The following is a 26,326-nucleotide window of genomic DNA, read 5'->3' on the forward strand; positions in this document are numbered from 1 at the left end:
AACGCACTAGTCCCTGTCGCCCCTGACCTGCAGAGAGGAGATTGCTGCTTTCTGATTCCCCATCTCCTGTTCTCATCAGGCGAGGATTTTACTGGTTCTCTGGGAAAACCTCACGCACGAGTGATCTGCATGGAGTCCACTCCTAAACACACTCAGATTGAACCTTCCCCCTTTCTCAGTGTCAAGAAAGCTAGCTAAGTCAGAGACATCAAAGTGAAGTCTGTGACAGCTCAGATTGAGTCTTACACAGAGCATCTCAAATCACTCAGTATGCCAGTGAATTTGGAAAACTCAGCAGTGGCCTCAGGACTGAAAAAGGTCAGTTTTCATTCCAATCCCAAAGAAAGGCAATGCCAAAGAATGCTCAAACTACCACACAATTGCACTCATCTCACATGCTAGCGAAGTAACGCTCAAAATTCTCCAAGCCAGGCTTCAACAGCACATGAACGGAGAACTTCCAGATGTTTAAGCTGGATTTAGAAAAGGCAGAGACACCAGAAATCAAATTGCCAACATCCACTGGGTCATAGAAAAAGCAAGAGAATTCCAGAAAAACATCTACTTCTGCTTCACTGACTACGCTAAAGCTTTTGGCTGTGTGGATCACAACCAACTGTAGTGTTGACTCTTTGTGACCCCATGGACTGTAGCCCGTGAGGCTCCTCTGACCATGGAATTTTCCAGACAAGAATACTGGAGTGGGTTTCCATTTCCCCCTCCAGGGGATCTTCCTGACCCAGGGATCAAACCCGAGTCTCCCGTGCCTCCTACTTTGGCAGGCAGATTCTTTACTATTGAGCCACCTTTGTGTGCTGTGAGCTTAGTCGCTCCGTCATGTCCGACTCTTTGCGACCCCATGGACTGTAACCCGCTAGGGGGATTCTCCAGGCAAGAATGGGTTGCCATGCCCTTCTCCAGTGGGTCTTCCCAACCCAGAGACTGAACCCAGGTCTCACGCATTGCAGGCGGATTCTTTACCATCTGAGCCACCAGGGAAGCCTCTTTGACATCGCAAGTATTTAACCTAAATAACAGTTTAGTGCTGCCCCCTAGGTGCTGTGAGTTGAATGACAATGAGGAGTAACCACCCGTTTCAAATGATCCAGGCTTATCGTAGGAAGCCCACTGAGGAAAGTGTGAGCGTGAATAGCAAGAAGCTACACTGACTGAGCACCTACCTTGCGCCAGGCACTGTCCGATGCACTCTACTGAGCATTAACTAAATGAATCCCCTAACAATCTTGTAAAGTAAGTAGCAGTGTTTTCTTCATTATACAGCCTGTAGTAATGAAGCCACGCTAAAAGAGATAGGGGCTTCCCTGGTGGCTCCTAAAGAATCAGCCTGCAATGCGGGAGACCCAGGTTCAGTCCCTGGGTCGGGAAGATCCCCTGGAGGAGGGCGTGGCAACCCACTCCAGTGTTCTTGCCTGGAGAGTCCCCACGGACAGAGGAGCCTGGTGGGCTACAGTCTATGCGATCACAAAGACTCAGACATGACTGAGTGACTAACACACACACGAGATACTCATGACAACAAGAGAAACACCATATAAATAAAACGCACACGTGTACAGAACGGGAATCCAAGACACCTCTCCTCTCTTCATGACCTGGACCCTTATGCCCAGTCACCAGCCTTTCCAGACAGCCGTGTGTCCCTTCTGTTGTCAACATAATGACATCCTCTCAAGAACCTTAAGGAGCTACTTAAAACAAGTCCCTGGTCTGGCCTCCTGGCTTCCAGTTTTTCCCCCATTCTTTTGGCCCCGGATATCATGACCAAACGCACTTTCCAAAACACACCCCTGCTTCATGGCACTCTCCTCAGATGTGATGCAAAACCCCCGGCTGGTCTGACTTCAGGGCAACCCACGCCATCACTCCAACGTCTCCAATCCAGGCAGGACCCCAGAGCCCCCGCCTGGATTCCCTCTTCCTCATCCTCCTAGGCTCTTCCTTCCTCTCTCTGCCACCACCCTCAAGTCTGACTCTGAGACCTCTTCGAGATCCAGGCTCAATACCTCCGGAGATACCACCATACCCAAAACCTTCCATCGTACAATTAGAATTTAGTCGCCAGGTCCAATGGGGCTTCACGTTATAAACATCATTTTCATTACTGAGATAAAATTCACGTATCATAAAATTCACCTTTTTAAAATGCACAATTCAGTTTAGCATATTCACAGGGCTGTCACCATCACCTCTACTAATTCCAGAACAGTTTCACCACCCCAGAAGAAATCCCACCCAGCCACAGTCCACCCTATTCTCCCCTCTGCCCTTGCCCCTGGAAACCACCAGTCCGCTTCTGTCTCTTGATTTGCCTGATTTGGACAACCCACATCTAAGCAATCATAAAATATGGGTCTTTTGTGGCCAGTGTCTTTCTCAGCACAAATTTTTCAAGATTTGTGCATGCTGCATCATGTACCAGTACCTTATCCCTTTTCATGGCTAAATAATATTCTGCTGTATGGACACTACATTTTGTTCATCTGTTCACTAGTTGCTGGAGATCTGGGTTGTTTCTACTTTTCAGCTATAGGGATTAATACTGCTATGAACATGTGTACAAGTTTTTGTCTGGCTTTGTGGGCATATACATTACTTTTCTCTGAGAATATACTGTGGAGTGGAACTGCTGGGTCATATGGTAACTTTGCCACCAGCAAAGCATGAGGGCTCCAGTTTCTTAATTCTCACCAACACTTGTTTTCCGTCTTCTTGATCACAGCTCCCTGAGAGTGAGGAGGTGTCTCCCTGTGGCTTTTCCCTGATGACTAACGACGCTGAGCGTCTTTCCTGTGGCAGTACCTCCTGACACATCTCTGTCCTTCCCTTCTTGTTGACCCCACCCAAAGCCTGTCCACACAACTTCAACTGGAAACAGTGGCTGCCCTCCCTAAATACTGGTCTCTCTCCTTCTCATCTACACGTCCGTGTGGTATTAACTCTCATAAAACCAAAATTTGCATTTCCCTCCTCACACACAGATGTAAAAATAAATGGCATTTGGAAACCAAATCTCAGAGTCAGTTAACAGCTTTGCGTGTTACATGCGTGCTAAGTCACCTCAGTCCTGTCTGACTCTTTGCGACCCCATGGACTGTGGCCCGCCAGGCTCCTCTGTCCATGGGATAGTCTCCAGGCAAGAATACTGGAGTGGGTTGCATGCCCTCCTCCAGGGGATCTTCCTGACCCAGGGATCCTGCATTGGCAGGCGGGTTCTTTACCCCTAGTGCCACCTTGGGAAGCCCAGTTAATAACTGTCGTCACTAGAATTGTATTATGATTTGATCACACTTACATGGATTCTTCCTTAGGTGCTGCCCGGGACAGAAGGTCTTCCTGTGCATTCATTTTATCGACGGCTTGGGCTTGCTTTTCAATTTCATTAAAACACGTATTTGATAGTTTCTGGGCTCCCAAACTTCCTTTTTTGGCCCCAAGCTGGAGGATACAGTAGAAGATTACGTTTTACCCAAACTGTTTGAAAACATTTGCAACGACAGCTGGCAGTTACTGAGGGTTATCACTTAGTCCTCATGCCTCTGTGAGGCCGGCGCGGTCATCGTCTCCAGGTGACAGAGGAGGACCTGAGCTCTTGTCAGTAAAGAGACTTGACCAAGATCACACAGCTGGCAAGTGATGAGGTCAGGATTCAGGGCTGACAACCCTCCCAGCCTTGCTGCGTGACAGAGATCCCAGGGAGTCTCGGCTGATTTTTTTTCAGAGTTTTAACGCCGACAGAGAAATGTGAAACACTCACTGCAGAAAATTTTCACCACGTATAACGTCACTCCATTGAACAAAACGAACTTTTTATCAGAGCCACATTTATCAGATTGTGGCTCAAAAACAATAGAAATAAAAATGACAAAGGGGGCTTCCTCAAGCCCATAAGCCATTTCAGAGCTCAATCAGCAGACAGTTTATACGTAATACTCACTCCTCTTTTAGCTTGATTTGGTTTCTTTTTTATGATAGAAGAAACCTCTGTCAAAAGACAAAAGGTAGAAAGTCAGACCACTGGAAATACATAATTTTCCTATTTTTAGTGTATTTTTTAAAAAATCTTAAGATACTGCATTTTATTATTTAAGGGACGATCACATTTTCCACGTTAGTTCGTCATCCAGAGGCTCAAGAACCTCAATGTGTTTTAGATGAACAGAGCTTCACCAAAATAGAGTCCTCAGTGTTTTCAGGTTGCATCCAAACTCAGAGAGTATATGTATTTTGGGGAGAGTGGGGGAAACACCATATTGCAGAGAAATAAACAGCCTGAGCTTGCCTCATTCACCACTTTCTTCACGAGCATTTTGTATATTAGAACAAACTCGCTTAGTATATCTCTACTCTTCAAAAACTTGCAAAATTGTTTTAAAATATAAAGTTAGCCAGGCATTATGTATACAACTAAAGCAGCCAGTGAAGTGCTTTTCCACCCTGATTTATGTACAGATTTTATCATACTAACTAATCAGAAATAGAAAACATTCTATAATTTTGGTAGCATTACTTACTAAATTGTACAAAAATATATGACGCTTTTAGATACAGTTTCTTAAAAATTGTTTTCTGGGTAAATTTTAACCATAGATTATATACTCTGTTTAGAATTATGTGTAAGAGACCCAGTAAGAATAAAATCTAATTTTTTTTCTTACAAAAATGAGAATGTGACTTAACAGGAAAAGATAGCATAAAACCACAAAGATTAAAAATTTTTAGTCCTTAATGGGAGAATAACATTATTATATTTTGAGTACAAAAAAAGACATTCATGGAAATCCTCCTTTTCTTCACTTTCTTTTAGATATGCACTGGAGTAGTCATATAACCTGCTTCCAGCTTCCCACACTTCTATTAATGCATGATGGAAATACCTGGAACATTTCTAATAGTTTGGTTATTTTTCACCAAAGCTGTTGCTTTCCAATTAATGCAGTGTGATATGCACTAATTTCAGATTACATTTCCCTGATACTGAAAACTTAGAGATTAAGTTCACCTACAATAAACTCAGAAAGAACACGCTAAGAGTTCTTGAGTAACCAGGACTGACGTGGCTGCTCTGCCCTCTGCCTATGCCGGGACATAAACCAGCAAATCCAAAAGCATCAAGAGCAAGCTTGGCCAGGTGCACAGGCCAATGCGTTTCCCAGTCAGCAAGCGGCCAAAAGCGAAGGGCACTTTTCGTTTAAATAGATCTCATTACACTGTAAGCTCTAGGCACAATGTACACACAGGATTCATTTTTTTCTTAATTAACCTCTAAAGCAGACTACAGGGTAACACATACCACCTACAGCAGCCTTTGTTGGTACATTAAGACCTTCCACACTTGGTCCTTGCTCTGGTACACCTGAAAGTTAAAAATATTGGTATCAGTGCAGAAAACAGATTCATCAAATGTGCTTTTGAATATGTAACACATCCAACTTGTTCAGTACTACAAATTTTATCCAGGTAGATCAATGATTGTCTTTTCTTTTTAGCTCCATATTTTATCACTCTAAGAATTTAAAAGTCCATTAAAATAGAAGTGTATTTTGTATCCAGTCGCTTTGTTAGTGGTCTCCCTAATCATTATAATCTGGAATCCTACCTTATGGTCTGGTGTTTTAAAGTAAACCGTTCTGAGATACCTAGTACATATGTGTACTATACCCCAACAGATGTTAACATCTGGCAAGTCTAATGTGAGTCACATCAATGATAGAAAACCTAAATTTTCAGTTGCCAAGAAATCTGCTGAGTTTTCTAGTTGATTTAAAACACTGATCCTGGTTAGGAATTCCATTAAGGCTTCTCAGGACCATCACCTGATCTTGAGGTTGCTGACTCTTTAGTCCTTCCTGTTACACTAAATTCCTTAAAGCAGTTCCAGGCTTGACTCTCACAGACCAGCACGACTGAGGGGCCCACCCGCCAGCAGTTCACTGATTAGGTGAAAAATGATTCCTTGTTGTTGTTAATTTACACTAATTTTCTGGCTACAAAAAATGCTCAATTTTAAAACAGAAAATGTTGATGTTTTCATCCACGGGTGTTTTTTTTTAAACATAAGCAAGGGATGTAAGTAGATTTACAATAAATATAATCCTAAAACAAAATCACCAAACGTGAATTATTAGACACCAACCATTGACAGAACATGTGCACGTGTGCTCAGCTGCGTCAGTCGTGTGCACGTGTGCTCAGCTGCGTCAGTCGTGTCCACGTGTGCTCAGCTGCGTCAGTCGTGTCCAGCTCTTTGCAGCTCCATAGACCAGTCCACCAGGCTCCTCTGTCCATGGGATTCTCCAGTCAAGAATACTGAAATGGGTTGCCATTTTCTCCTCCAGGGATCTTCTTGATCCCGGGATTGAACCCATGTCTCCCATGTCTCCTGCATGGCAGGTTGATTCTTTACTGCTGAGCCACTGGGGAAGCCCATAGTTTTCTAAATTGGAATCTTTTTTTTTTTGATTATAAGATAGCTCAGTTGGTAAAGAATCCGCCTGCAATGCAGGAGACTCCAGTTTGATTCCTGGGTTGGGAAGATCCTCTGGAGAAGGGTTAGGCTACCCACCCCAGCATTCTTGGGCTTCCCTTGTGGTTTAGCTGGTAAAGAATTCGCCTGCAACGCAGGAGACCTGGGTTCGATCCCTGGGTTGGGAAGATCCCCTGGAGAAGGGAACGGCTACCCACTCCAGTACTCTCATCTGGAGGATTCCATGGACTGTATAGTCCATGGGGTTGTAAAGAGTGGGACATGACTGAGCGACTTTTACTTTCACTTTTCTGATTATAAAAGTAACATATACTCATGATAAAAGTTCAGTCACTTCAAAATTGTATCAAGTTGAAAGTAAAACTCCTCAGTTCAGTTCAGTTCAGTTCAGTCGCTCAGTCATGTCTGACTCTGCGACCCCATGAATCACAGCACGCCAGGCCTCCCTGTCCATCACCAACTCCCAGAGTTCACTCAGACTCACGCCCATCGAGTCAGTGATGCCATCCAGCCATCTCATCCTATGTCGTCCCCTTCTCCTCCTGCCCCGAATCCCTCCCAGCATCAGAGTCTTGTCCAGTGAGTCAACTCTTCGCATGAGGTGGCCAAAGTTTCAGCTTCAGCATCATTCCCTCCAAAGAAATCCCAGGGCTGATCTCCTTCAGAATGGACTGGTTGGATCTCCTTGCAGTCCAAGGGACTCTCAAGAGTCTTCTCCAACACCACAGTTCAAAAGCATCCATTCTTCGGCGCTCAGCCTTCTTCACAGTCCAACTCTCACATCCATACATGACCACAGGAAAAACCATAGCCTTGACTAGACGAACCTTTAGCAATTTCATTTTCTAGTATTAACTGAATATGTGAATTTGGCTATTTGTTTTTTACAAAAGTGAGGTCATACATACTCCATGTTCAGTAATCCTCTCTCCCCGTTTTATACTGGACCACGGGCGTCTTTCCCTATTCTTGGTAAATGCAGGGGCCTCATTTTCTAGGAGTTCTGCAGAGGCCCGGGGCACACGGGCCGGCACTGCAACACGAGTCTCAGTCTTACCTTCACTGCTTGCTGGAGGTGTGTCCACGCTCCTCGGCGTTAAAGAAGGTTCTGGCTGTGCTGATGCCCACCCCGTACTGCTCACCTGAAGCCAGGGGAGAAAAGTCGTTAACAGCAAAGCAAGGAAAGTCATAAAAAACAAACTTCAAAAAAAGTAAGTCACTAAGTCCGGTCCACATGCCGGGGGAGCGGGTTAAGCCCCACGTCCTGAAGGGTGGAAAGTGTACGTGTGATTTAGAATTTTCTGTAAGGAAGACTGTCCCTTCCCTCCATTCCTTTAGGCAATCATCCATTTACATCAGTAACGGACTCATGGCTATTGGTCAGTGCTTTGTGTTACAGCTCAGTACTATCTTATTTCTTTTGTTGTTCAAACGGATCCAGCTCTGACCATCTCCAGCCACATCCTCATCCAATCCCCCGCCCTGGCCTCCTAGCGCTCCCTTACTTCCAGCACCTCTGGTTGCCCATGCAACTCCAGTCCTAGAATCGGCCACCTCTCCAAAGGTAGCCCTGGTTCCTCTTATTGGAGAACAGCATTGAGAAGTGAGGGTGTGGGTGCGGGGTGTGCCTGTCGCCCTGGGGCGTCTCTGTCTCTAGGCCTCACAGTGGACAGAGCTAGGTCATATACCCTGTGTGTGTACACCAACCCACACGTGCACACAGACCTACAGCTAGTTCTCCATCACATGTTCATTCTCTCAACAGCCTTGAGAGGTGCTCTATGTACACAGCTAACAGGGGCAATGCGATTCAAATCCCTTTTCAAATCTGGGTTTAAACAAATGTCTTCATTCTTTCTTTTGGTTACACTGTGCAGCTTGTGGGATCTTAGTTCCTTGACCAGGGATCAAACTTGCACTCCCCCCATGGGAAGCGCAGAGTTATAACCACTGGACAGCCAGGGAGGTTCCCCAAACTGTCTTTGTTCTTTGTCAATTGCAAAGCTCTGAAATGCACTGGGCAGGCCCCTGGTAAGACCTCCTCTGCCTCCCAGGAAGCTGGGTACAGGGCGTGGGACTGAATTCTAGATGGCAGGATGTAAGCAGAAGCAATGCTACCTCTATAGACTGTAAAAGGCCGGGGCACTGCTTCCCTGGATGTGGATGTCTGTCCTTCTCCCACTGGCCAGGAAAGGTCATGGACTGGAGCGGAGCTACACAACGAGATGAGCAGCCCTGGATGACCCTGAACTACTGCTGGGAAATTTATTTCTCCCGTAAGTGACTGTGTCAGGGCTGTTGGTTACAGCAGCTTAGACGCTGTCCTAACTGAAACACTTTAAATACGTGCCCTTTAAAATTTATGTCAGAGGAGCACACTTTAAAACTATGTAAAGCATAACACATACCTCAGGAGAAGCATGAGAGGCAAAAAAATCTTCCTCCTTCGGTGGCGGGGACGAAGGCGGGACCACACAGCTATCAAGCCAGAGCTGGAACAGAACACACGCACAGCTCAGCGCTTCACCTGCTTTCGAGGGTTTATTTAATACAGTTCCCTCCCTTTCCAGAGGCCTGTCGCTAAAGATCCGTACTTTCCAGTATTGTAAAGTCAGGGCTCCTGAGCACATTTTAGCAATGCACTGATTTAGTAACTTGTGCTGCCAAGCCCCGTGGAAGACAAAAGGCAGTTCCCCAAGCCATTTCTGAAAGGGGAAGATCGAGGACTTCACGTCTAGGCGCACGTTCCATGCTTTGTGGATTCCACATTTGTGAATTCGCCTACTCTGCAATTAACTTGTGACCCTGGATCTGCCGCCCTGCCTGAACATGTGCAGAGATGCAGAGAACGTGTCAGCCACGGTGCGATGCTCGGGTCCCTGTTTCAGCTCCAGTTGCAAGCACGGGTGCTTTTCACGGTCTACTGACTGACACGCTTTTGTGCTTTGCATTAGCGTATGTCATTTACGACGCCCCGATCTCAGTGCTAAGTGCCACCTCGTGTAACTAAACACAGAGACGCAGTTAGATGAGCTTCACTCAGCTCAAGCCACAGTGCCCTTGGCCACGGGCTCAGAGTCAACAATATCCACTAAGAAGCTATCTTCATTTTTTTAAGAATTTTTTTTTTTAATGTGGACCATTTTTAAAGTCTTTATTTAATCTGATTACAATATTGCTTCTGTTTCATGTTTTGGTCAAGGGATGTGGGATCTTAACTCCCCAAACAGGGATTGAACCCACGTCCTCCCCTGCAATGGAAGGTGAAGTCTCAACTAACGGAAGTGAAGTGAAAGTTGCTCAGTCGTATCTGACTCTTTGCAACCCCTCTGGCCTATACTGTCCATGGAATTCTCCAGGCCAGAATACTGGAGTGGGTGGCCTTTCCCTTCTCCAGAGGATCTTCCCAACCCAGGGGTTGAACCCAGGTCTCCCACACGGTGGGCGGATTCTTTACCAGCTGAGCCACAGGGAAGCCCGACAAAGTGGTAATAATTAAGAATGATGCCCACATTTCTGACTTAGGCAACCTGGTAGATGATGATGATGCCAATTATTAGAGCTAGGAAATGCTGGAAAGGGGGCATGATGGAAGGGAAGATAATGAACATATGTATTTAGTCATAATATAAAAATGTTAGGTCATATGATACAGCTAGCTCTTTTTTATAAATATTTGTTATATCTTGAACATATAATTTTTATAATGTTAAACAGCTTTCAACTTTTCACTTTATGGATTATTTTCTTCCTAAGTCGATTGGCACACTTTTATAATTAGAAATAGATATAAAGAACAATCGAAAGCCAGGGAATTCCCTGAAAGAGGTGTCTTTCAACAAAAAGCATGTAAAACGAGGTCAGTGTTGATCAGCTGACAAATAAAAGCGATGCTGCGGGACTGTTGTGTAGTGTTCACGGCAACGTTTTTGAGCAGGACGGTGAATAATGACAACCCGCTCCATGCTGCTTCCTTGGAAGAGAATCTGGCCAGGAAGTTCTGCGGTTTGGGGTATAAAGGACTTTTCTGTTGAAACTAACGTTCGCAGGATGGAGACCCGCCCCCCGTGCTTACGTCAGTGCCGTGCTTCCGGGTGGCCTGGGAGGCCAGCGCCTTGATCCTCTCCCGGTACAGCTGGGCGGCACGGCTGTTGTACTTGGCGTTGGTGTCGTTGGTGTCACACCCGTGCTGATGGAAAAAGGAAGACTGCAGAGGAGAGGACTCGGGTTAACGGCAGGGCTCTGCTAAATCCAACGGGGTGACCAAAACCATTATTGCACGCCATGAGGGGCCCTTTTGAAAATACTAGTGAAATCCAAAATAGTTTAAACCGTGAAAGATTTTTATAAAATTTTTCCTTGTAGAAGGAGTAATACCTTCCACAGACGTAACATTAATATTCTGGTAAAAGTAGACACGAGACGTGCCTCACAGAATGAAATAACTGGGCCCTCGCTGCTCCACTGGAGCATCTCCATCGCTCTGAACGTTATCTGAGTGCACACTTTCAACTAAGGACTGCGTCTAACTTGAGCAATCGACCTTAGCTTAGAGTCCTACTAAGTTGGAACTTTCTTGTCTTTGCATCTATATGAGATGATTTATTTATGTGTTTAGGCTCTGCCGTGTGGCTTGCAGGATCTCAGTTTCCCACCCAGGGACTGAACCTGGGCCATAGCAGGAAGCACTCAGAATCCTAACCACGGGGGCCGCCTAAGTTGGAATGTCTGATAAACCAGTTAAGTAAGAGCCAAGCTAACCCTCTCCTTGTTGAGCACTATTTCCTCATCGGTGGAGACCACAGCACAGACAAGGTGCTGAAGCAGGTACTTGGACAGTTAGAGGACTCTGCTTGCAGCACCTCTGAAGGATCTCTGTACAGACGTGAATTACAGCATTCACAGCTTAATTAAAGCGGGTGTTTTAAAAGCCTGTGTGAGTGATCCTTTTGTGAATTCAAACGGGCACCCACACGTACCGGGTCCTGTCTAAGTTCTTGGTGGATACCATCGCATCAAACCCTCATGGTCACACTCTCAGACACATGCTGTTTACAGACGAGCCAGAAGCAGAGAGGTCCAACGAGCTGCCCAGCGTCACACAGACTAGCAAGGCGCAGAGCTGGCATTCACACCCAAGCTTCTGCTTGAGCTGAGCGACCACCGACTGACCTGCCCGCTCCACTCCCCCACATCAGCTGGCTGGGACAGGAAACTGCTCTCTGGAGCTGGGTGGGGACCCTACATCCTTACGAAGTAAGAAATAAGGACAGAGACTGTCGAATCCACAGTATTAACGTGAAGAACAAGTTTGCGGACATAATGAACATGGGCATGGTTTTCTAATCACATGCTTGAAATACTGAAGGCTTACATTCTCAACAGGGGAATGTTTCTTGGAAACTGAAAAAAAAAAACCCAACTTAGTCATTACCATACTTTGTAGCCTTCCAAAGATCACCCCTACCTGTCAAAAATCATAGTCCTTGGTATTTAATTTCTCTCACTAGGGAAAACTAAATCCAATTTAAATTTAAAACAAGCTAACTGATGAATTTAAATTTCATTTTTCTGCTTGCTGCTGCTGTTGCTACTGCTGCTAAGTCGCTTCAGTCGTGTCCGACTCTTCGAGACCCCATGGACTGCAGCCTACCAGGCTCCTCCATCCATGGGATTTTCCAGGCAAGAGTACTGGAGTGGGGTGCCATTGCCTTCTCCATTTTTCTGCTTAGGGAACAGTAATTAAGAAAAAGGCTGAGATACTGATCCAAAGGAAACCGGTATTTTGAAAATTATTCTTTTAGATTTACTATTTTAATTTTGAATATTTAATTGAAGCTCAATATAAATTGTACTTGAAATGGATACCAACTTGATTTCTAATATTTTGAGTATTTATTTTTATTTATTTACTTGGCTACACCAGGACTTAGTTGCCGCACACGGGAGCTTCCCTGGAGCATGCGGGATCTAGTTCCTGGACCTGTGATCAAACCTGGGACCCCCAGCATTAGGAGCAAGGAATCTTAGCCACTGGACCACCAGGGAAGTCCCTTTCTAAAAAAAAATGCATATACATTTATTTGTATTTATTGATTTCTAATGCTTTGAACATTTAATGGTATGTCTCAGGGAATTCTACTTACTCAACCTATATCATTTTGGCATACCGCTATAAACATATAATGGTATTTTATATAAAGGGAGATTTTGCTGGCTAGATTTGTAAGGCTGCCAGTTTAGTGTTTTAGAAATCAGATATATTGAATTTGTAAATGAAATTTAAAATGCTTGAGGATCTTTAGCTAGGTTTGTAAGTGGGGTTAAGGAAACTTGCTCTTTTATTACAAGTTAATTGAACACTTCAAAAGCTACTTTTACAGAGAAATTACTAAGTTTATAAATTGACACATGATATTTACGTACTATATTTGAAGATTTGGAAAATGGCTTTTTCTAATTTGTAGATTTAATAAATAAAATTGAGATAAAAGAACCTCGAAGCATTCCATCCGAGTACAAAAGACACCCTCAGATATTAAAAAACTGTATTATCACAAAGAAGCCTCCCAGTTCCTCTGCATCATCACTCCTGTTTTCTTTTTCTTCAAAGCACTACCACCTGTTACTTTCTTGGCTTTTTACTTCTTTACTTGCTCTCTGTCTCTGACGGGAAGGGAGGAGTCTCAGTCATCTTGTCCATCATTGTATCCTAGCCCAGGGCTTCTTGTTTCACAGGTTTCTAATAGATTTCTGGATAAACAAGCCATCTGGGTCATCCAGCTCATAAGCCCACCACATCTTCCCACCGTCCAGCAGAGCCTCCTGAACTCTTGCATGCAAATGCTGGACTTCTTTACGAGTGCAACACACATGTGTACAAGAAGAAAATGAGAAACCTAAGATGGACTTACTGCATTAGCATTTCCTCCAACTTGCATGCATCGCAATTGAAACCAAGACCAGTTAGAATCCAACTCTGTAGATCTAAATGAAAAAAAATATTTTGAAATGTTAATACTGTTCGTCCCCAGAATCAAGCCACTTGTCTCTTGAGGATAAGATTTCCTCAATCTGCAGGACCCTGAAGAAGTCTAAGTTTCCGTGAACAGTGACACATGCTTCTGGGATGCTGGGGCTCCCGGGTGAAGGACAGTCGGTACAAGCTGCTTCGGGACCCTCTCACCCTTCCTAGAAGCCAAGGCTCGGAAAAGCGATGTACTGTTTGGAGTTTTTCCAGGTCAGCTATTGATTTGTCCAGTTTGACCCTTAACAGCAGCCTGGAGGATGCTCACAGTCTTATCAAGTAGAAGGGACCCACTCAACATCACGACCATCAGGGAGGGGAGAAAACCCAGGATTTAATGTTGCTGAAGCGAAAACTGTGTGCCTCCTATCGCCACCGTACGTTGTACCTGACGTGTTTATAATCTAAGAGCAAGGCAAAAGCAGGAACTATAGGCCCTAACTATAAGAATTTACCAAGTGATCACTGTAGACAATATGAGAAATCTTCCTATTGAATCCATAGACATGAGCAAAAAACATTCAACACCAGCTTTTCCCGCACTAACTGGTAAGGAACGTGGGCATTTTGAAATGGGTACAGGTTGAACCTCCATCCTTTACTAAATGGGCAAGGTAGAAAGAAAAGGAGCTCCATATTCATCAGAAAATATCATTTTATGCTGCCTTCCCTGTTTCTCTTATTTCTCTGCCTATTGGTATCATTTAACTTTTGTAAATATTAGGATGTTATTTTGAAGCCAATAGCTACCTTAAGATTAATACTAATACATATTATTATTAAATATGCATAGGACAAACTGACTTCATGGTAACATATGAAAAGTAAAAAATTAAACCCTACTTTATAAGAAACAGATTTCTTATAAAGACAAAAAAAAAAATCTTTCTTTGGAATCTGAATACCAAGCAAGGTGATTAAATTATGTATATTGTTCTGAAATTCTTTCTCTGAAAGATCTTGCTTAGTCACCACATTTTCATGAATTCCCCCAGGTTGAGTTAGGTGCCATCCCCATCTCCTGGGACGCAAGGTGGCAGTCAACAGCACAACCTCTGGAGGGAGCTTTAAAGTGCAAATCTCTACTCTGTCATTACAAGCTGCATGGCCTTGGGGAAATCACTCAACCTCTGCATCTTACTTTCCTCATCTGTACAGTAGGGATAATTATAGTAGTATCTATTTCACTCTTATAGAAATTAAATAAGCTAATATTGGAAAGGTGCTGGCTCATGGTCAATACCATATGGCTAAAATTCTCATGCCACCATCATTATAGTCACAGCATCGCTGTCACCACCATCACCACCATCGTCATCACCATCACCACCAGCATCACGAGCACCACCATCACCAGCACCACCATCACCACCAGCATCACCATCATCACCAACAGCACCACCAGCACCACCAGCACCAGCATCATCACCAACAGCACCACCATCACCACCAGCACCAGCATCATCACCAACAGCACCACCATCACCACCAGCACCAGCATCATCACCAACAGCACCACCATCACCACCATCACCACCAGCACCAGCATCATCACCAACAGCACCACCATCACCACCATCACCACCAGCACCAGCATCATCACCACCATCACCACCATCACCACCAGCATCACCAGCACCACCACCATCACCATCACCACCATCACCATCACCAGCACCACCATCACCATCACCACCAGCACCACCATCACCACCATCATCACCATCACCACCATCACCAAGAGCACCACCATCACCACCATCACCAGCATCATCACCAACAGCACCACCATCACCACCAGCACCAGCATCATCACCAACAGCACCACCATCACCACCATCACCACCAGCACCAGCATCATCACCACCATCACCACCATCACCACCAGCATCACCAGCACCACCACCATCACCATCACCACCACCAGCACCACCATCATCACCATCACCACCATCACCATCACCACCAGCACCACCATCACCACCATCATCACCATCACCACCATCACCAAGAGCACCACCATCACCACCAGCACCACCATCACCACCAGCATCACCATCACCACCAGCATCACCATCACCACCAGCACCACCAATACCACCAGCATCACCACCACCATCACCATCACCACCAGCATCACCAGCACACCATCATTATAGTCACCAGCACCACCAGCACCACCAGCATCACCAGCACCACCATCACCACCACCATCACTGTGGTGACTCTGTCACACTGTTATAAGCAGCAAGCTCCAGAGGACAGGAACACCCCATATTTTTCTCTCAACTCCTAGCACAGGCACATAATAGGTACCTCGCTTTAAATATTTTTAAAAGTCCTAAAATTGAGGCTATAAGTACTCAGATTTGCTAACCTGCCTCACAACTTTTAATCGTAAACTATCTTTAAAAAAAAAAACACCAAGTATTTCATTTTTTTTATACAAAGGTGTTTGTATTTTATTTATCTATTTTTTGCTGCACCTCATAGCATGTGGGATCTTAGTTCCTGGACCAGGAATCAAACCCGCACCCCTTGCACTGGAAACTTGGAGTTTTAACCACTGAACCACCAGGGAAGTCCCCAAGCCAAATATTTCTATATCTATATTTCTTAGAAATAAAAGTAAGAATTGATTGTGTTTAAACTGACCTGACAGAGATTTTCTCTGCTAACATTGGAATTTCAAAATAAAAGGTTGATGGTACTGGACTCTGAATATAGTCAACCTTAAGAGGCCGCTCGAACTGCTTGTCAGTTCCCATTCCTATAGGAGGAGATGACTCCCTGTAGGCTGTATCTCACCTTTAATTTAGATTAAGAGAAGTGGAAAAGACAAGAGTCTATGACAGTGCTAATAAAAAGTAAAGCAAGGAAAGCAAGAGAAGTTGGAGAATTAGTGTCACTTCAACAAAATAGCTTCTGTTAACAAATCAGGTCAATGAAAAAACAGGTTTCCCACAACTTCTGTAATCCTCATATGTCAACAGAACTGCCTTAAAAATTGCATGAATTAGCTTCACTGATGCCTGCTGTAGCCAGTGTTCTTTTTTTTTGTTTTTTGTAAGTAGAGCATTTAAATGGATTTCAGAACCTTATGAAATCAGAATGAATCTCACAAATAAACATGACAAAGTTATCATGGAATCAAAAATTTTAATGGAGTAAATTACACCATAACTAGTAATCCAGACTCTCACAGACAAGCCCAGCAACGGCTTTCAGGCAGCCATTTGTTTATAACTGGCTTGATGGGCTAATTCAAGGTCATGAGAGGTGTTGCCTTTCTAAGCTAACATCATAAAAAGGTTCTCCTCTTGCGTCCACTAAGCCGGCACCCAGATAATTCAGATCTGATCACTGTCAACAAGCTGGCGGCTTGCCACATGCCAGGATCCATGCGAGTTCATTTGCTCACTCCTGCCAAAGCCCTAGGAAGACTATAAGCCTTCTTGTCTCCACTTTCAAGGGAAGGAGATGGAGACACAGAGAGGTAAGGAGCACACCCGGAGCTTGTAAGGGATGGCAGCAGGATTCAGACCCCCGGCAGCCAAGCTCCAGCGTCCTCACTCTCAGGGCCCACCCAGCACTGCCTTGTGAACCTTGGGGGCGCCCACTGTGCCCAGGCCCACGTCACTCTTCCCCTCCCGAGTGCACCCCTCATGGGCCTCAGGAGTATAAAGTTTCAGCTCCCAGCCTGGCAGTCAATCAAGACCCTGCCAAGGTCACAGAGACCTTCCCCTCTGAATCTAACGTCTCTTCATTTTCCTATGCTTTAAAAACTAGCTACCAGACATTTCATTTTTTTCCCGTCTCTACACCTTTTCTTTTGCTTATTTATTTGGCTGCTATGGGTCTTAGTTGCAGTGGCGGCGGTGGTGATTTAGTCGCTAACTCACGTCCGACTCTTGCGACCCCATGAACTGCAGCCGGTCAGGCTCTCCTGTCCGTGGGACTTCCCAGGCAAGAATACTGCAGTGGGTTGCCATTTCTCTTCTCCAGAGGATCTTCCTGACCCTGGGATCCAGCCCATGTCTCCTGCATTGCAGGCCGATTCTTTACCACCGAGCCACCAGGGAAGCCTCTTAGCTGTGACCTGTGGGATCCAGTTCCCGGCAGGGGTTGAACCTGGGCCCCCTGCACTGGGAGTACAGTCTTGGCCGCCGGACCACCAGAGAAGTCCCTCTAGACTTTTTCTTACTGTCCGAGCGCTGCCCTCCTTGTCTCTCCGTTACCAAAATCGGACCAGGCCTTTGAAGTTCGCTGAGACTGCTACCTTCTGCTTAAACTTTGCCGAATTTTCCAAGCAGAAGGAGACGCTGTTTCTATCAGTGCTCTGTACAGACCATCTTACTATTTACGTTGTATTTGTAGCCCCAGCCCAACAACGGGGACGTAAGGCTGAGACCCCCTGCACCTCTCATGGCTTGTCAAACACTTGATGGTGAACTAGAGAAGAAACAGAGCCAGAGAGGAGCTCAGGGAGACTTGGTGTCGCAGGCCCTGGGGGGAGAGCACTGGGCCTGGGGTGGGGGTGGGGAGGGGGCAGGGCCACACCGCCAGGTCCATTCTACTGGTGGCTCCCGGAGCAGTTGGCCACTTCCGCAGATGCCTAACCTCCCTTTCCCTTTTTGCTTGGCAAAAGCCAGAGTTCATGATTTTTTCCTTTGCAAATGTATTGACTTGAAATTCTACTTTAAAAAAACCCAAAACACAGCTCTTATTAAACATTCCACCCATGCCAAACTGTTAATATGTTCATGCCCAGGAAATGGGACTTTGTGTGTGTGTGTGTGTGTGTGCGCGTGTGCGCACGCATGTGATGTGTGGCCGGTTTGCAGAGGGAGAGAAAGAGGGAAGGGAGTTCTAGAGGAGGGACTTTCACTTCCCACTCTAGGACTGTTTGGATTCTTTTTCCCCAATGAACTAATGTTCGTAATTTTTTTTTTAAATCAATGAAAAATGTTTAAAGAGCAGCCCTCCACCTCTGAAAAAAAAATCCTTAAATACCCTTATCATCCTTGACTTTCTCCTGCCCAAACCCTCGACTGCTGCCCTCAGTTATATATACAGAGATTTTTTTTTTCCCTTAATGGCTGTTTTTGAATCATGTACAAGCATTGTGATTCACCCGGTTATATTTATCTAACTTTTCCAAGGGTGGTGATTAAACCTGCAACAGCCCAAAGAGACCCTGCTGCCCAGTCTCGTCAGGCTTTCAGTCAGCCCTTCCCTCAGCTGGGGACACGTCAGAAAGCCACCTCGTTTCCTGGGATGGTTTACAGTGGCAGTGTGCTGGGTGGTGGGGAAAAGGGAGGGCCCGCTCCACTGGGCAGGGCCGAGCAGAGAGGAAGACAGCCAATTGCACACAGAGTCTGGGCATCTCGAGCTCTGGGCAGAGTAGGTCACCATGTGTTACCTGGTGACAATCGACCCGGGGGGAAAAGTACACGCAGATAAACTTGCCCTGGCAACCACATCCCTCCACATTTAAAAAAGATACGAGGACCGGAGAGTGTGTTAAAAATATCCTGCGTCTAAGGAAAAAGAAAAGACAAGACGGGAAACTGATAGATGCTCTGAAATTATGTGCTCCCTGACTTAAGTAACTAAAGCTGAAGGAGTGATGGACAGACAGAACCCCCCTTCTCCCAGGAGGGGTCAGAGCAAGACTCCCATGTGCTGCTCATTATCAGAAGACAAAAAAGGAAAGTGGGGCAACAGAGGATGAGATGGTTGGATGGTATCACCGACTCGATGGACATGAGCTTGAGCAAACTCCAGGAGAGGATGAAGGACAGGGAGGCCTGGCGTGCTGCAGTCCGTGGGGTCGCAGAGTCGGACACGACTGAGAGACTCAACAAGAGCAGCAAAGGAAAAGGACCCCAGACCCTGAGACGCTGCCTCAGACCCTAGACACTGACTGTGTCTTCAACACCACTGCCTCGGCTCTTGGGCCGGGCTCTACAGAACAGCAACTGAATAGAAAATTACGCATTTCCCCAGTGTACTCAGTTACCCATAGACTTAAATCTCCGTGATTCAATCTACTCTCTTGTTACTTGATGGCAAAGCAAACATAAAGGAAACGGGGAGAGAGGCCCGTGGAATGTTGTACTCACCCCCGCCCCCCAGGAGAGAGGCCCCCTTACCGGATGAAACTCAGGTGGACGCCCAGGGACCGGTGGCTCCCTGAGCAGTCGATGCACAGGAATACCCCGTAGGTGATGCTGGCCCAGCTGGGGTTCTTGGCACCACAGTCAAAACACACCTGAAAGAAAAGTTCAACACTCAGTCACCAATTGATTCTTATTTGCCAGATCAGCCATCCTATAGGACGATAACAGGATTTGGCTTGAAAACTGCTTAAGCCTCACAATTTAAACTGATTATTAGAGGGAATTCCTTGGTGGTGCAGTGATAAGGACTCAGTGCTTTCACTACTGGGGCCTGGGTTCAAGCCCTGGTCAGAGAACTAAGACCCCACAAGCAATGCGGTACAGCCAAAAATAAATAAATAAACAAACTGGCTATTAGAAAATATCTCACCTCGATTTTTTTAAAAAAGGCTCAAATTTCTACTTCATTTATGATGATATTATTATATTACACATATTATATATAAATATAAATATTAATACAATGCATTAATTACATAATAAATTACATATTACTGTATATCTATTATAACACGTCCCTGGTGGCTCAGTGGTAAAGCATCTGCCTGTAGGGTGGGAGATGCAGGAGACACGAATTCCACCTCCGGGTCGGGAAGATCCCCTGGAGGAGGAAATGGCAACCCACTCCGGTATTTCTTGCTGGGAAAATCCCATGGACAGAGGAGCCTGGTGGACTACGGTCCATTGGGTCACAAAGAGTTGAAGCACACATACAGGTTATTATAACACTCGGCGGTATGTGTAGTGAACTCAGATGTGTTTATCATCTCAAATATGATGCATGCACGAAGCGTCAACAGGGCTCCTGCCCCATCGCATGAACAAACGCTAGAAAGGAACATCCTGGGGAAACACCCAACGCCTTATAGTCCCCTGCTCTCCACTAGATGGCAGGCGTTCATGCATGTTTCTTTCCTCCTCAGCCACAGGAGGCCGAGAGCGTGGTAGCCAGACTCCAAGATGCCCCTGGGATCCTGCCCTCCTGGTCCTAACTGAAGTGAAGTCACTCAGTTGTGTCCGACTCTTTGCAACCCTATGGACTGTAGCCCACCAGGCCTCCTCCATCCATGGAATTTTCTAGGCAAGAGTACTGGAGTGGGTTGCCATTTCCTTCTCCAGGGCGGGGCTTCCCTTGTGGCTCAGCTGGTAAAGAATCCATTTGCAATGTGGGAGACCTAGGTTCAATCCCTGGGTTGGGAAGATCCCCTGGAGAAGGGAAAGGCTACTCACTCCAGTATTCTGGACTAGAGAATTCCATGGACCATATAGTCCATGGGATCGCAAAGTCAGTCAGACACGACTGAGCGACTTTCACTTCACTTCACTTCTCCAGGGTATCTTTCTGACCCAGGGATCGAACCCAGGTCTCTCGCATTGCGGGCAGATGCTTTGGCAGATGCTTTACCATCTGAGCCACCAGGGAATCCCAAATCCTGGTCCTAAACCCTCATGTAATCTCCAGCCTCACTCAGCTCAGGAGACTTGTGTGACCAATGATACGGCAAATGACATGCTACTGCGTCATTTCCCAGTTCGGTCCTAAAAGGCCCTGCGGCTTCCTTTCTCTCTCCGGCTCCCTCTCCCCTGGATCCCTGGCTCTGGGGGACAGCAGCTGCCATGTCCAGAGGTCACTGGGCAGCCTAGTGGAGAGACCCACGTGGGGAGGAACCGAGGCCTTCAGTCCAACAGCCAGCCAGTGGGAAGCGGAGGCCAGCTGCCCGCCAAGTGGGTGAGCCTGGAGTAGAGGCCCCGGCCTTCAGTGGCTGCAGCCTCGTGAGAGGCCCTGAACCTGCCAGCCTCAATGATGACGCAAGTCAACATTCCTTATCTGATAACAGGAGCACAGACACAGTGCTTGTCATGGAAATTAACACTACAGATTAGAGTCGCAACAACAGGACTGTTAAGAATTCCACTAATAATAGAATTGTTTCCCAGGAAAGAAAAAAAGAAACCCATATTTTCACCAGCTGAGCCCCCTCTCCCCGCAGATTCCTGGCCTTCAAAAGCTGTGTGACACAAGTTGTGCTTGTTGTTTTAAGATGCTGAGTTCTGCAGTGGACACTGATCCAGAGAGCTATCGCTGCGTGGAACGCTGTGTCCTTCACACCTCCGCCCCCTCCACTCTCTGCAGGCCACTTTTATAACAGACACACAGCTCACGCCCACGGAGCATGCCCCCTCCTGCACAGAGGGTGCCTGGCACTCCTACGGGGTCCTAGGGACCCCTCCTCCCTCATCAGCACACAGCCCAGAATGGTGAGAGCTCAATCAATGTTTTCTGTGTATTTTTTTATCTCCCACTGAGCCTGAAAAACAGTGACATACCCACACTAAGCATTCAGTAAATATATTAACCAAATGACCAATTTGTAGAAAATAGCACCAGCTCAAAAATTATTGCCAGCCCTCTCAACACTGACTGGAGTCAAACATTCTTCATCTAATAATGAGACATAAGAGTATTCTAAAATACACAGTGCTTGTCATGGAATTAATATTTGTAATGAATTAAAACCAGAACAACAGAACAGTAAAAACTCCATGAATAGGAGGTTTTTTTTAAAAGCTCCCAAATTTCAGATATGCTTGTCAGGCAGAGCCCCCTCTGTGAAGGTTGTTCCAACTTTAACCAAGAAGACAGATCTGGCTTCTGGCCTCTTGAGGGCAATACATGAAAACACACGTGGATTTTCCAAAGCCCTTCACGGTGACAGGCTCACATGAAGCCTATGGGAATAGTGGTGGAGGGGTGACAGCTGACATGAGAGACACCAGTCATCCACTTCGGTGTTTGTTGATTGCCTGCTGTATGCCAGATGCCGCAGCAGAGCCTAAGGTATTAAGAAATGGACGGTGGCACTGAGTCCACAAACACTTGCTGAGTCCCTCCCCCTTCCCCCCAACAGGCCACTAATGTAGGAGAAACGCATGCACGTTAAGCCGCTTCAGTCCTGTCTGGCTCTTTGCGATCCCATGGACTGGAGCCCGCCAGGCTCTTCTGTCCATGGAGATTCTCTAGGCAGGAATACCAGAGTGGGCCGCCAGGCCCTCCTCCAGGGGATCTTCCCGACCCAAGGATCAAACTCAAGTCTCCTATGTCTCCAGCATTGGCAGGCAGAATCCTTACCACTAGGACCACCCATGGAGAAGGCAAGGCACCCCACTCCAGTACTTTTGCCTAGAGAATCCCATGGATGGAGGAGCCTGGTGGGCTGCAGTCCATGGGGTCGAGAAGAGTCGGACACGACTGAGCAACTTCACTTTCACTTTTCACTTTCATGCACTGGAGAAGGAAATGGCAACCCACTCCAGTGTTCTTGCCTGGAGAATCCCAGGGACGGGGAAGCCTGGTGGGCTGCCATCTATGGGTTCGTACAGAGTCGGACACAACTGAAGCGACTTAGCAGCAGCAGGACCACCCAGGACATGAAAATGAAGGTGCCCCAGGGTAACGGCCATTAGAGTAAGGAATCCCCTCTAGTGGGCTGCCACACAGTGGGACTGACTCTGCCAAAGGTGCCATCCCCCTGCAAGAGGCCACTATAATTCCTCATTCACTCAGCCAACAGTTGCCACTATGGGGAAGCCCCCGGCACACGTGGAGTGACGCACAAAGGTGGCCTGTGAAGCTCACAGCAGTCTAGGAGTCCTAGCAGGGAAGACAGCACTAGTTACAATGCTGAACCTCAGAACGCAAGGATAGGATGCAAAGTTTTCTAGACAGGGTACAAGTGGCATTTGGGACATCAAGAATAGTCTAAAAGGGCAGTAAGTGGCAAAAGCCTCTGCGGGAAATGGCCCTGTGCAGGGAGAGGACCCAGAGGCTGGGAGCACACAGCCCAGAGCAGGTAAGGCCGAAAACCACCCCCAAGGTAGTTGCAAGGCTGGCTGTGAAAAGACAGTATCAGGGCTTCTAACAAGCGGCCTCAGCATCTTTCTGACCTACCAACTAAGAAGGTAGCTCCATGAGAGCTGGGGCCTTGCTCGCTTGAGCTGAGCTCTGAGCGTCGAGCCTGATACAAAGCACGGACCAAATGCAAACACAGGTGGTCGAAGAGCTCCTGAGCCAAGACTGTGACCTAGGGAGGCTGAAGTCAGAGGGCAGCTAGAAATCCCAGGCTGGCTCTCGCAAGTGCTGCCTTGGTTCTCCTGCTGGAACGGGGACTCCACTGTCCTTTGATATGCAACTGTAAACCAAAATGCCAAAGAATCGATGCTTTTGAATTGTGGTCTTGGAGAAAACTCTTGAGAGTCCTTTGGACAGCAAGGAGATCAGACCGGTCAATCCTAAAGGAAATCAACCCTGAGTTTTCATTGGAAGGACTTGATGCTGAAGCTGAAGCTCCAATACTTTGGCCACCTGATGCAAAGAGCCAACGCATTGGAAAAGACCCTGATTCTGGGAAAGATCAAAGGCAGGAGGAGAAGGGGACGACAGGATGGACAGTTGAATGGCACTACTGACGCAACGGACATCAATTTGAGCAAACTCTGGGAGATGGTGGAGGACAGGGAAGCCTGGAGTGCTGCAGTCCATGGGGTCACAAAGAGTTGGACATGACTTAGCGACTGAACAACAGTAACAAACCAAAGTGGACATGTGGTTTTCTAAACAAAATATCAGCTTTCGTGGTAATAAAACTAATTTTGGACTAGCAGTTCGTTTTGCCTTGTGTGAGAATAATAATTACTATAGAAATCACAGCTAATACATTCCATGCCAGGCATTGTTGCTGGTCAACGGAATCTTTCTAACAACTGTATAAGAAGGCACTTTTCTTATCCCCATCAGGGCCAGCTTCTGGGCGTGTGTGATCCATGCATTCACTCACACGGGGCCCTGCATGGCACGCAGAAGGGCCCATGAGTGGTTAATGCTCTGCTGTGCCATCTTGAAATTCTTAATACTTTTCCAACAAGAGCCCTCCATGTTCACTTCGCATGTTTCAAGTTCCCTGCAAAGTTTATAAAGCCAGTCTTATCCCCATGTTAGAGAAAACTAAGGAAATATGAAGTGAAGGGCCATAGCCAGGAAGTAGTATCCCAGGGATGAGACCCCGGACAGGCAGTCTGCCCTCGAGCGCAGTCTTCATCCCTTCACTGTGCTGCCTCTCTCCAGGCCAGGCAGCCCTTGATCTGTCCTCTAGACACTGGGCCACTAGCTCCAAAAAGGCAGCAACCTGTGCCTTTCCCATCGGCGCATCCTCAGTGCTTTGCAGTGCCCGGCACGCACACTGCAGGTGCTTAACTGGTATTTGTTGAATGAATAACTCAAACAATCAATGTAACATCAAGGAACAGCTGAGATGGGAAGGATTTCACAAACTAGAAAACTGACCCTTTGAGGCAAACCTTTGATCCAGAGTAAATATTCACCATACACAGAGAGGGAGCAGTTGGATGCCGCATTCTAAAAATAAACCAAAGTGTTTTTAAGTGCCTTTCCTGTAGAGCTCTTTTTAACCTTCTCATTTTAAAAATGCTTATTAATTCTTCCACATCATTATAACTAGTTTCCATCTTTGCTTAGGTAAAGGTTTATTGTGCGTGTGTGCATGCTGAGTCGCTTCAGTTGTGTTCAACTCTGTGCAACCCGATGGACCATAGCCCACCAGGCTCCTCTGTCCATGGGCTTCTCCAGGCAAGAACACTGGAGTGGGTTGCCATGCTGTCCTCCAGGGGATCTTCCTGACCCAAGGATGGAAACTGTGTCTTTTATGTCTTCTGCCTTGGCAGGCAGTTCTTTACCACTAGCGCCACCTGGGAAGTCCTATGGTTTATTCTCTTTGCCACCCCATGGTCTATACAGTCCATGGAATTCTCCAGGCCAGAATGCTGGAGTGGGTAGCCTTTCCCTTCTCCAGGGGATCTTCCCAACCCAGGGATTGAACCCAGGTCTCCCGCATTGCAGGCGCATTCTTTACCAGCTGAGCCAAAAGAGAAGCCCAACGGTTTATTCAGTTCAGTTCAGTTCAGTCACTCAGTCGTGTCCGACTCTTTGTGACCCCGTGAATCGCAGCACACCAGGCCTTCCTGTCCATCACCAACTCCTGGAGTTCACTCAAACTCACATCCACTGAGTCAGTGATGCAATCCAGCCATCTCATCCTCTGGCGTCCCCTTTTCCTCTTGCCCCCAATCCCTCCCAGCATCAGGGTCTTTTCCAATGAGTCAACTCTTCGCATGAGGTGGCCAAAGTACTGGAGTTTCAGCTTTAGCATCATTCCTTCCAAAGAACACCCAGGGCTGATCTCCTTCAGAATGGACGGGTTGGATCTCCTTGCAGTCCAAGGGACTCTCAAGAGTCTTCTCCAACACCACAGTTCAAAAGCATCAATTCTTCGGCGCTCAGCTTTCTTCACAGTCCAACTCTCACATCCATACATGACCACTGGAAAAACCATAGCCTTGACTAGACGGACATTTGTTGGCAAAGTAATGTCTCTGCTTTTCAATATGCTATCTAGGTTAGTCATAACTTTTCTTCCAAGGAGTAAGCGTCTTTTAATTTCATGGCTGCAGTCACCATCTGCAGTGATTTTGGAGCCCAAAAACATAAAGTCTGACACTGTTTATTACTAACACTCAAATAAATAAAAAGTCTTAGTC

At 46.4% G+C, this 26,326-nt stretch overlaps 1 protein-coding gene across 1 annotated transcript in view; it reads right to left on the minus strand.

The window, feature by feature from the left end:
* ARFGAP3 (ADP ribosylation factor GTPase activating protein 3) overlaps positions 1-26,326 on the minus strand; it is a 51,016-nt gene that overhangs the window by 22,750 nt on the left and 1,940 nt on the right. The window contains exons 2-9 of the mRNA XM_061418766.1: positions 19,688-19,806; positions 13,420-13,492; positions 10,581-10,712; positions 8,914-8,997; positions 7,563-7,647; positions 5,312-5,374; positions 3,956-4,002; positions 3,314-3,456 (exon numbers count right to left, since the gene is read on the minus strand). Coding sequence (XP_061274750.1) covers positions 3,314-3,456; positions 3,956-4,002; positions 5,312-5,374; positions 7,563-7,647; positions 8,914-8,997; positions 10,581-10,712; positions 13,420-13,492; positions 19,688-19,806 — 746 coding nt within the window. The remainder of the gene's footprint in view (positions 1-3,313; positions 3,457-3,955; positions 4,003-5,311; positions 5,375-7,562; positions 7,648-8,913; positions 8,998-10,580; positions 10,713-13,419; positions 13,493-19,687; positions 19,807-26,326) is intronic.

This window comes from Bos javanicus, chromosome 5 (assembly GCF_032452875.1).
Source record: "Bos javanicus breed banteng chromosome 5, ARS-OSU_banteng_1.0, whole genome shotgun sequence".
NCBI classification, from domain to species: Eukaryota; Metazoa; Chordata; class Mammalia; order Artiodactyla; family Bovidae; genus Bos; species Bos javanicus.